The sequence below is a fragment of the Arachis duranensis genome, chromosome 5, assembly GCF_000817695.3.
Source record: "Arachis duranensis cultivar V14167 chromosome 5, aradu.V14167.gnm2.J7QH, whole genome shotgun sequence".
Taxonomy (NCBI): Eukaryota; Viridiplantae; Streptophyta; class Magnoliopsida; order Fabales; family Fabaceae; genus Arachis; species Arachis duranensis.
The window spans coordinates 102447043-102459651 of NC_029776.3; the positions used below are offsets into that span (position 1 = coordinate 102447043).

Sequence of the window (12609 nt, forward strand, 5' to 3'; positions counted from 1 at the left end):
AATCTCGTCTCTTCGCTATCCCCATCCCCACCCCCGCCATCGACCCCTCTTCCTCCGGCATCCTGTAACCATTTGTGCTTTCTACGTGAATGTCCACTATCAAATCGACACTGTTTATTCTCCCCATCAACCTAAATTCATCGTTCTTCTGTCGTGTCTTTACGAACAGGAACATAAGCACTGCCACTGCCATCGGAAGCTCTACCTTGAGATTTGGAGAAGAATAGATGGTGTGGAATTGGCGTTAAAGATAAAGGATGGGGTGATTTGAGAATTTTATAAAAAAAAAATAACAAAAAATTAGAGTTTGGGTAATTTTATCACAGAAAACCTATCTCTCATGAGTATAACATTAGTTTTTTTGTTTGATAAATACTTTTGTAAGCATTTGCAAAGTTCATGGATATAAATGATTATTTTTCCTATATTTTAATAAATATGCTAATTTTTTTTCGCATCTTCACGTATCAAGGCTTGATCAGCTGATCCCAACCAATACCTGAATATGAATGAGGTCATTTAATAGAAAGTCTAAAACAATATTTGTTTATCAAAGGATTTTGAGTCTAATAATTAGCAGGTTATTTATGTGTAAGCAATTACATTATTAATGAAAATATGCAATGAACAATATGTAATTTAGTAATGCTATAGAATTAGCAGATTTTATCATTTTAGACCATCAGTTAGTTAGCATTAATTTTTTTTGTATATTAGTCTAAACAAAACCCAAATGTTTGGCTAAAGTTTGTTAGAATCTGCTGGTCCTTAAGATTTTTTTTTTTACAAAAGTTGATAGTGCTATAGAACCTAGTATATCTTTTTGCCTTTATATGGCATACGACGAAAGGGGGGCACTGAAGACAATAATGGACATAAATCGCATGAAATTACGAGAAAAGACAATCTCAGTAAAAGAAACTAAGTATAGAAGGCCAATGAAGGAGAAGGAGAGAAGAGGGTATGTCGAAGAAAGAGCACGAAAGGTTGATGAGATTAGACAAGCTTAACGTGGGGACAATGTAGTTACCCCTGCAGGTGGGAGAGTGACGATGAAGAATACGTCGGATAAGGACCCAAACGGTAATAGATGGACAAAGAAGGTTGAAGTAACAGTTGCAGAAGAGAATATGGGTTGGCTAGCAAGGAGTTTAGTCAGGGGGATGATCACGACCATAGATTTCAATGCTCTAAAAAAGGCAGTTAGTAAGAATCTGCCTTAAGTTGTTCAAGTCCGGGAATTAGGAGCTTATAAGGCACTATTAATTTTTGACACCATGAAGCATGCGGAGGAGTGTTATACCTTCAAAATGAATAGTCTTTTGCAATTTTTTCATAATGTTTGGAGATGAAAATAATCAAAACGAAATGAGACTAGAAGAGTATGGCTAGAATGCTTGGGAGTACCGCTGCATGTATGGTCCGCAGAAACGTTCAAAACGATAGGGGAACATTGGAGGGAAGTAGTACAGTGTGATGAAGTGACAGAATCAAATTTATCATTCAGCTCTAGAAAAATTCAAATCGATACTTGTGTGTTTGATGTTATTAGTGAATGGATCCACAAAATAGTTGGTACTAATAAGTTTGATGTTTTGTGAAGGAGTTGGGACGTGAGATATATGGAGCAGAGAGCATTATGGTAGATGAAAATTTGCAAATGATGAAGGTCAACCATGATGCAAGTGACAAAGAAAGAAAGACGCCGATATCGATGTTTGATCTGGCGGATGAATTGGTGGAGGCAAGGCCAAGGAATCACGGTGAAAATAAGGGTAGAACCGTAATTTATGACATGTTTTTGAATGACTGGAATCAGGAGTATTTATTTTCGTTTAAGAAAAAAACGGTAACTGACTTAAATGCATTAAAGGAAATTGATAGAGGCAAGGATTATGGGCATTATGAATTTATTATGGAAGGGGACTCGAAAAGGACTTTGTCACAAGGAAATTTAAATTTGGGTGGAGGGATACATGTGGGTGATATTAGGGCTGAAAGAACATTTTTGGCGGGCCATTGTATTCACAAAGAAAGTGAAAATAAAAGAGATAGGGGTGGCATGGGCAATTTGGGCCTTCACGGTATTAGGCTAACAATTGACCATAGCCAACATAGATCTTTCGAAGGAAGAATGAGTCTTGAAGGATGGGTTTATGCTGAGGCTGGTCGGACTGGTGCTCCACGGATTGAAGTTGGACCCCCTGATGAAGAAAGGAGCCACGTTAGTTGCTCTTCAAGGGGCAGCTCCTGTGTGCCTTTGGAACTTGCACAGCCGACGATGACTCATTTACGGGCAGAGCCTAGTACAGTCTCGAACCAGAACAGTGTCTGCCATGGAAGAGACGACGACGAGCCACTTGCGGGACAGACGGCGGCGGATGCAAGTGGTGTGATACCTGTGCAGCTGAGGAGGATTGCTTCACGAATAGCGCCTGGTGGCCCAATCTTGAACAACGTCGGTGATGAAAAACATGTTGCAAGTCAGACTACGGTGGCGGCAAGCAGTGTGATAGAGACAGAAAAGATAGTAATGGTTGAAGAAGAGTGCCATGGTGAAACTAATGTGCCATTTAATAACAGGAAGAATATGAACTCCAATCCAGTAAAGGCAAGAGGCGAAGAAGGGGAGATAATACGAGAGACAGTGACAACTTGCATGGAATAATGTGTGAATGGTAAAGAGTGTGACAATGAGAAGGCTGGATGCAAAACTAACCAAAAGCTTCAAAATGTGATGGATGAGGAAAGGCTGAAGCGGGAGGAATAGATGAAGGAAAATAGGAAGAATTGGGAGCTAGCAGTGGAATTAGGTGCAGTTTTACATAGTGAAGGAGAGGATATCATGGCAATACTTCAAGTTCAGAACGAAGAAATTGCAAATAGAAGGAGGTTGGCGAAACAAAAAGAAAAAGTGAGAAGAAGCAGGCCTAAGAACCGCAACAAGGTGTGTAAAAATATATTTAAATGATTTATAGTTGTTGGAATATTACGGGGTTAGGAGGTGATAAAAAGATGAGAATGATAAAAGAATTGTAGATTGAACATATTAGGGTTGATAAAAACTAAGCAACAAGTGTTGACTAAATTTGATGTAATACGTATTTGGAGAAATGGAATGGTGGGTTTGGAATATGTAGAATATGTAGGTGCTTCTTGAGGTATACTATTAATATGAGATGATACATTGTTTAAAGTAAGTAATTGTTATAAAGGGAAACGTTGGCTGTGTGTGGAGGGATTGATGACAAATAATAATTTTGTTTGTGCGTTTTGCTTGGTGTATAGAGCATAATGGGAAAGCAGACAAACTTGTGATGTGGGAGGAGTTGAGTTATATTGTGGGGTTGTGTCAGGTGCCTTTTTGCTTCATGCGAGACTTCAATGAAATAATGCAAGTGAAGAAAAGGAAAGGAGCAAGTAGGTTACCGGTGTCTGCGAAAGAGTTTAAGTTTTGAGTACAGGATATGTAGTTGATGGACCTCCTCTTAATGACCATAAGTTTACATGGTTCAGGGGTCGACAGTGTAGCCGCATTGATAGGGTCCTGGTCAGTGTTGATTGAATTGAAGCATTTCCGAATACTCGCCTGAGAGGTAGACCCCGAGTGTTATTGGATCACTGTCCATTGATTGTGGAAGATACACTGGTGAAGGGAGGCCCAAGACTATTTAGAAGTTTAGATGCATGGTTTACACATGAGAGTTTTCTAAGGATGGTGAAAGAGGAATGGAAAAATTTAAGGGACGTTCAATTTACTAGCAAGTTGAAGGTGCTGATGATAACTTTGAGAAGATGGCATAGAGATAACTTCGGTGACATGAATAATAGAATAAAGAGGTTTGAGGATGAGATAAAAAAGATTGATGATATAGTAAGTGTTGGCGCATATGATGATACAATACAGGCTAGATGCAAAGCCTTGGTGAGATGCTGTGAGAAATAGTATATTTGGAAGGAAATTCATTGGAAGCAGATGTCTCAGCTCGGCATGCAAGGGATATGGATAAGAATACTAGATACTTTCATCAAGTAGCCTCGGCTAGAAGGATGAACAACATAATTGATGCGCTTTTACTGCATGGGAGGTTGGTTTGGAATCAGTCTAGAATAAAGGTTGCGATTAGAAGGTTCTATCAAGATTTGTATTGGCAGAAATATGCTCCATTGATTGGGTTTTGGGAAGGATTAGTGATGAAGATAGATGGAGAAGAGGCTACAGCATTGGAAGTAATGCCCTCTGCTGAGGAAATTAAAGAGGCTATTTAAGATTGTGAGTCAACAAAAGCTACAGCTAATGACGGATATAAGATGAATTTTATTAAAAAGTGTTAGGATGAGATTTGTCATGAATTCACTGCAGCTGTATTAGGTTTTTTTTTTCAAAGTACCAAATTACCAACGGATGCAAATGTAACTTGGGTGGCGTTAGATCCAAAGTTTGTGGGTGCCAAGGAAATCAAGGACCTTAGGCCTATTAGCATGGTTGGATGTTTGTACAAGGTGATATCGAAGGTATTGGTCAAAAGAATGAGTTCAGTGATGCCAAGATTAGTGGGAGAGACATAGAGTGCTTTTGTGAAGGGATGGAAAATACATGACGGTGCTCTCATTGCTTGTGAAACAGTTCAGTGGCTGAGGATGAGCAAGAAGAAGGTGGCAATTATAAAGCTAGATTTTTCAAAATGCATATGACAGGGTCAGGTGGAGCTTTGTGGATATTGTGTTACAAAAGATGGGTTTCGGTCATAGATGGAAAGCATAGGTGAAGGAATGTGTAAGTACAGCCTCTATGGTGGTTCTGATTAATGGGTCACCATCCAAGCAGTTTAAGATGGAGAGAGGTCTAAGATAAGGAGATCCTCTATTTCCATTCTTGTTTGTTCTTATGGTTGATGGGTTGCATATGATAGTGGGAGAGGCAGTCAGAAATGGGCGTATATTTTCACTGTCGGTTGGGAGGGATAACATAGAACTATCACACCTACAGTTTACGGATGACACTATTTTATTTTTCCCACCAAAGACTAAGACAATCTTGAATTATAAGAGGCTCCTACGATGTTTTGAACTCATGTCTGGCCTAAATAGCAACTTTGACAAATCAAATTTAATTTCAGTCAATTGTGAGCAGGAGTAGGTGACGAATATGTGTGGGATATTAGGATGTACAGAAGTGGTTCTACTAGTAAGGTACTTAGAAATCTCCTTAGGAGAAAATCCTTGACTAGTGAAGACATGAAAACTGATTATAGATAAGGTGGAAGAGAAGTTCAATCTTTGGAAAGCAAAGGTACTTAACAAAGCTGGAAAGCTAGTTCTTATCAAGTCTGTACTTAATAGCTTGTCAGTCTACTATCTTATCTTATATAAGATTCCAAAAGGGATGGTAGAGAAGTTGATTGCATTGCAAAGTTTTTTATCGAGTAAATAGGATGGAAATAATGGTATTTCTTTTGTAAAATGGGAATTGGTACAAGCGTCAAAAAAGCTAGGGCGTTTGGGAGTGGGGGATACGATGATTAGGAATACAGCTTCTGTTTAAGTGGTGGTGGCTTTTTTCAAAGGAGGATTGTCCGTTATGAAAGAATATTGTATGTTCTTGTAATAGTTTAAATCCAAATATAATGTTAGTAAATCAGTCACTACCTTCAAGAGATGGTCCGTGGAAAGATATATATCAATTGAATTTTAAAGAGAAACATGTTAAAGACAAGATGATTAGTAGGCTATCTATGAAAATAGGGGACGGAAGGAGAACTCATTTTTGGGAAGATAATTGGTTACAAGGTGGACCCTTGAAAGGGAGTTTTCCGAGGCGTTTCACTGTTCCAAACCAGCAAAGATCTTTTATAGGGGGTTGTGGGTTTCGGGATGGGTTAGAGTGAATATAGAACTTCCCTTAAAGGAGAGACTTGTTTCAATGGGAGTTGGCACTTGTTAACCAACTTCATGAAAGGTTAAAGCTAGTTAAATTATCACCTGGTAGAGAGAAAAAAGTGGTGTGAAAATTTGATAAAAAAATATACTTTTTCTACTAACTCTTTTGTGCAGGTGTTGCAGACAAAAACTATTTCGGAGGAAGTCACAAGTTACAGTTTTACTAGTTCAATTTGGAGAGGCTTGGTTCCGCCAAGAATTGAGCTCTTTGCATGGTTTGTTTTAGTAGGAAGGGTGAATATCAAAGAGAGATTGAGTAGATTAGGCGTCATCCATCAAATGATAATACCTTTGTTCTGTGTAAAAAAGATATAGAATTTATTCATCATATGTTCCTTTGCTGTGAGTTTACTTGGCAGGTGTGGTGCATGATAAACCCTAATTTTATGGTTTATCTTGTGTTAATTTTGGTGGGCTTCATCAATGTTTTTTCTCACTTATTCATATAAATTGCATGCTTTTATGATTTCTTCCTAATTATGCTTCATAGTTCAAAACACGCTTCTTTGACCTTAAAAATGCTAAATTTTAATCCTCTCTTATTACTATTCGATGCCGTGATGAGTTTGTTAAGTGATTTCAGGATCTATAGGGCAAGAATGGCTTAGAGGATGAAAAAGAAGCATGCAAAAATGGAAGAAACACGAAAAATAGAAGTTGTGCAAGGCTGGTTCCCACGCGCATGTGTGACCTTCTGCGTACGCGTGACATTGCGAAATTCATCTGACGCGCACACGTAACTCATGGGTACACGTGCCTTGTGAAGAGTTCAAACGATGTGCACGCGTGACCCACGCGTGACGTTTAGCATGTGACTCATTTATAGGAAACGTGGCTGGCGATTTTTGAGCTACTCCAGGTCCAATCCAACCCATTTCTGATGCTATTGAACCCAAAGATTGGAGGGTGATGAGACAAGTAGTCATAGAATAGGTTTTTATCATGTTTTAGGAGAGAATTCTAGAGAGAAAACATCTCTCTTCTCTCTAGAATTTAGGATTTCTTACTTCAATTTCTTTTTAGATTTAGATTTTAATCTTGTTTTAATTTAGTTTTCTTTACTTTTTATTGTTCTAGTACCTTAGTTTATCTCACTTCTCTTGTTAATTCTTTTATGTTGCCAATTTTAGTTTATGAACTATCTTGTTAACTTCAATTCTCTTTTAATGCAATTATATGTTTTCATGTCTTTTGATATTTGTTTTAGTTGCTATTATTGATCCCTTGCTTGGGTTTGTTATGATTTTTATTAATTCTTACATTGTATGATTTTTGCCTTTATTGCCTACCATGTGTTTGACAAATTATTTTCATTAATTATGGAGTAGTTTTCTACACTCTTGGCCTATGCTAAGAAAATTGAGTGACCTTGAGTCATTGTGTCTAATTAGATTGGTGATTTGGGAACCCTTGTTGGTCAATTTAATACCCATTAACGCTAGCCTACTACTAAGTTAATTAGTAGTTAGGTTAGACTTATAGGTTGATGTTGATCAAGCCTATTTGACATACTTCAAGCATAGAAGTGGACTTGATGGGATTGGTTCCTCATAATTGTCAATATATATATGATTATTAGACAAGGATAGTGATCTCAATTCCTATGCCTTAGCCAAGAGTTCTTTTGCATCTCATATTTGAAAACCCAAAATTCTAATTACTTATTTCTTGCTTTAGTTAATTTTAGTTGTTTAGTTAGCTCTAGAATAGAATTAGATTTATATATTGTCTTGTTAAGTTGCCATTTACTTTCTTGTTATTTATATTTTTTGTCAATTGCTACCTCACCCCCAACACCCTTCATAGCCAACAATTGAGTACTTGATTGCAATTCCTAGGGAGAATGACCCGGGATTAATACTTCCGGTTATTTTGATTTGTATTGTGACAACCTTTTAAACTTTGATTGAGGGTTAATTATTGGTTTGGACTATGCTTGCAACGAAATTCCTTTGAGAAATTCTAGAACGACGATAATTCCTTATATCAGTGCACTTGGTTGATATACTTTGATAGAGCTTGGGCTGTTTCGGGTACGATCAAAGAACTGTTTGAGAGTTGGACAGGAGAACCTGACAGAAAAGTTGAGCAGAATAAATGGTTGGTTGGATTCTTTGAAGTAATTTGGAATATTTGGAAGAAACGAAATGCGAGAATATTCAAGAATGAAGAAGGTAGTGTTGAGGACATTAAATTGAGTTCGGTGTTGAGCTACGAAGAGTGGTCTAGTGCTGATCTATGTAGTTGTTGATGGCAGTGTTGGAGATAACAATGGATTAGTAGATTTTGTATTTCTTTTATTTTTACTTTGTTTACTTGTGTCTTGTTTCTTTGTGTTGCTCCACTTTAGTGTGTTGAGTTGTTCTTTGTTAAAAAAAACTCACCTTCTGTTGTTAGCTTTTGGAATCCTGACTACCCCAAATCTGAAATCCCTAATCCTTCTCATTCTCCCTCTTTTCAATTTTTGTCTCTGTTCTCTAATGTCCAGCCCCGCATAACTACGCCAGCTTGTCGCCCACCTTTTGGTCTGCCCCACATCACTGTTGTGTTGTCGCCAACGTCGTTGGCTCGCTATCTCCTGACCTGCCTTGCCCGCTTGCACGCTTGCTCCTTGTTTCTGTATTCACTTTGTCTCCCGTCAGTTGCTAGCTCATCGCTCCATCATCGTCTCTCGTGGTCTCGCACTCTTGCCGATGGCCCACTCCATCTGTCCATCAGCGATTCATCATCTCTAAGTGTCTCGCCACTTCGTCATTATCATCTCTGCTGCTCTGCTTCTGCGTCTCTGACTCTCTCGCCTCTCTAGTAAGAATTTAATTTTATCTTATTTAGAAATAAGAATTTAATTTTGATAAAAAAATGTGTGAAATTGTAAATTGTGATTTATGTTTGAATAATTGAATAATTATTGTGATTCTGTGAAACTGTGAATTTGATGCCGTTTAAATAATTAGATGACACTAGATGGGATTCACACTATAGAATTATACTTAGATTAATTTTTTTATTTTCTTCCGTGATCAATATTCTTAAATATGAAAGATGAAAATAATTCAGAACAAAGTGCTAAAGTATGTCATTTATTAAATATTGTTCAAATTGTTGAATTCATTTTCAACTTGCACTTGATGAAAAATATTTTGGGAGTTACTAATAAGTTATCTCAAACATTACAAATGAATGATCAAGAAAATGTAAATGTTATGGCGTTGGTTAAAGTGTCTAAGCAACAGTTGCAAAATATAAGAGATGATGGTTGGTCTCTTTTACTTGAAGAAGTCTCATTATTTTATGACAAACATAATGTTACTATTCCAAAAATGGATGATATATTTATGTCACAAGGAATATCAAGACGCAAAGTTTAAAAGATCTCAAATTTGCATCATTTTTAAATTGAGATATTCTATCAAGTAGTTGATAGACAACTTCAAGAATTCAATAATCGTTTTACAGAGGTAAATACTAAATTGCTTCTTCGCATAGTTTGTCTTAATCCAAGACACTCATTTTTTTGCATTTGATAAGGAGAAGTTGATCCAGTTAGCTCAATTCTATCCAGTAAAATTTTCTTCCACTCAACTTTTGGCATTTGATAATGAACTTGAGAACTTCATATTAGATGTGTGTTCTGATGATTAATTCTCGGACTTAAATAAGATTGGTGGTGCTCTTTCTTAAAAATTGGTCGAGACTCGAAAAATAGTTTTCATCCATGAGTGTTTCTTTTTTGAAATTAGCTTTAGTTTTGTTCGTAGCAATTGCATCAATTAAAAGAACTTTCTCTGCTATGAACATCATAAAGAGTCGGCTTCGTAACTCTATGGGAGATAAATTTTTAAATAATTATTTAGTGACATATATAAAAGGAAAAACATTTAATTATATTGACAATGAATCTTTTTCAAAATATGAAACCCAAAAAAATAAATTTTTAAATTATTTATTATTATTTTAAATTATTATTTTATTATTTTAATTTGATGATTAAATATTTTCTGGATCTGTCAAATAATAATAATAATAATAATAATAATAATAATAATAATATATTATTATTATTATTATTATTATTATTATTATTATTATTATTATTATTATTATTATTATTATTATATGAACCATTACCCTCGTTGTAATACACAAATTGTTTTTTAAAATACACTATTTTTTGTCTTTCCCTTTTATTCTAGCTAAACACTTCTATGTCCTTGTCTTTGTAAATAAACTTGGCCTTAATTACCTAAATTTGATTAATTTGAGCATTCTATGATGCTTTTAAGTGACGTATTGGTGCATTCCGCTAGGCATGTACGTGAGATACTTTCACGTTGCAAACAAAAGAGGAGATGCTTAGTAATGAAAGTGGGGGAGAGCTTTTAGTTATCCTCAATTAGTGGAAATCAAGCTGGTCTAATTAGAGCACACCTTCGTGTGCTAGCAAATTATTTAGCCAATAAGTCTCACTTTAAATAAAACAAAATGACACGAGCAATTCTTAAGTTAGCTTAGTTTATAGGAAACCATCACATTATTAATAAGTCGCATTTCTACATATATATCAAAAATGCCTTGATTGTTTATTAGTGTACCTCTTGTTCTCAAAATGGTTTTTGCTTCTAAACTATTGTGACAAACTTTATTCAGTTTCCTCCAAAAACGAAAAAAAACATGTTCGTCTTCTACATGTATTCTCAATTTTCCAACGTGTGCCCAGTGCTCACTTCATCAAAACCACTTTAAAATTCATTCCCACCTTTTTTTCCAAAATCTTCATGAATCATGAGAACATGTCTGGCCAAGAAGTGATCATAACCAACGGCGGTTCGGTTACTTTTCCGGTGAAACCTTTGCCGTTGTAACATGCTTAAATCCTCAAGTGGAGAGAGAGAAACATAGGATCATAGTACATTATAGAATGTGCTCAAGAGAATCAGTACCATAAACATCATTCAAATACTTTTTCTTTTTATCTTCTTTCTTTTCTCCCTCAAACCACTTATAAATAACGCCATCTTAACTCCATTTCGAACTCACCATCCAACAACATAAACAACAATACTTCTCTCTCTCTCTCTCGCTCTCTCATTAACGCTCCAAAGAACAAAAATGGTGAAGTTCTCTAAGCAGTTTGAAGGGCAACTCATTCCAGAATGGAAAGAAGTTTTTGTTGATTATCGGCAACTCAAGAAGGACCTAAAAAATATTCAATTCCTTAATAATAACAACAGCAACGACACCAAGAACCAAAATAGTTCTGTGCCTAATTCCATTATTTCATCACTAAGAAACTACTCTCCATTTGGCCATCACCAAAATGGAGAGCACGTACCACCAATTCAAGTAAAAAAAAATCTTTCCATTCAAAAGCTTAAAAGAAGCACAATTTGTTCGTTACAGTCGTCATATAATTTTGGATGAATGTTAGAGAAAACCTTAATTTGATTTTCCTTTTTCAGGTCCATAGGAAACTTGGTTCGTCGTACGACACCGAATTGCTAGAGCAATTTGCCGAAACCGGTGCTATTAAGGAATTCTTTGCTTGTTTGGATCAGCAGCTAAACAAGGTGAACAAATTCTATAGAACAAAGGAGAATGAGTTCATGGAGAGAGGGAATTCTTTGAGAAAACAAATGGACATTCTAATTCAGCTCAAATTTGCATTCCAAGATCAACAAGGTTCCATAGATAAAGAGTATCATTCCATCTCATGCACATTTTCCAATGGTAACATAATAGCACTTTTCTTCATTCAAAATCTTGAGAACTCAACATCATTAACATGGAAATCTATGAAGAAATACCATGATTGATATAACATTTTTTGACAACTCAATATCTTTGACACATTCATGCACAGTTATGTGGACTTTTTATTGTGAAATATTTGCCTTTTGATGAATCAATTGTGAATTTATTACAAGATAAACAATATAATTACTTCAAAATTTTACTGAATTTTGTATTCAACACCTCCATCACTAATGAAAATATGTGATTATAAAACACTAATCTGTCCTCTGGCTTTCGCTTCAGAGGAGGACTCTGTTAGGAACAGAGAAGATCCCGAAGAAGAAACAGAGGAAATTAGCACAGATGAGATTCAGTTTTCTGATTCTTGTCGCACAGACGAAGTTGGAGAGCCGACGCAGGTGAAGAGAGAAGAAAAACTCAGAACACTCTCCGGCCGTGTTATTGATTACCAAGGGAAGAATCTCAGGATAAACATTCCTTCGACAACTCCATTGCGAACCTTCTCGACCATAACTTACCTTGTCCGGGAAGATTTGATTAACCAGTCAAGGAAATTCAGCATAGGAGCTGGCAAGGTTCATATTAACCAAACAAAGTTGCGCCACTCTGAAAAGATGATCAAACGGGGTTTCATTGAACTCTATAAAGGACTAGAATATCTCGAACTTTACAGGTATAAGATATTTCATTCTTTTCTTCACAAAATCTTAGAAGCATAACAATTAAACCAGAACATGCACTCATACAGTTTTTTTTCCCATTTTATTGTTTAGGAACTTGAACATGCTTGCATTTATGAAGATTTTGAAGAAGTTTGACAAGGTAAAACGAACTAAAGATTGATGCCAAAAATCAAGTTTCAATTACACATTTGCCAAGTGTTAACACAAAGCAAATTATCAATGTTTCGCAGGT

The 12609-nt window shown here is 36.0% G+C and overlaps 1 protein-coding gene across 1 annotated transcript in view; it reads left to right on the forward strand.

Annotated features, from left to right (window-relative positions):
• Positions 1-10580: 10580 nt before the first annotated feature.
• Positions 10581-12609, forward strand: part of LOC107490913 (phosphate transporter PHO1 homolog 1) — a 9806-nt gene continuing 7777 nt past the window's right edge. Inside the window, exons 1-5 of the mRNA XM_052261867.1 lie at positions 10581-11283; positions 11400-11667; positions 11977-12367; positions 12468-12516; positions 12552-12574. Of these exons, the coding sequence (XP_052117827.1) occupies positions 11050-11283; positions 11400-11667; positions 11977-12367; positions 12468-12516; positions 12552-12574 (965 nt within the window). The 5' untranslated portion in view covers positions 10581-11049. The remainder of the gene's footprint in view (positions 11284-11399; positions 11668-11976; positions 12368-12467; positions 12517-12551; positions 12575-12609) is intronic.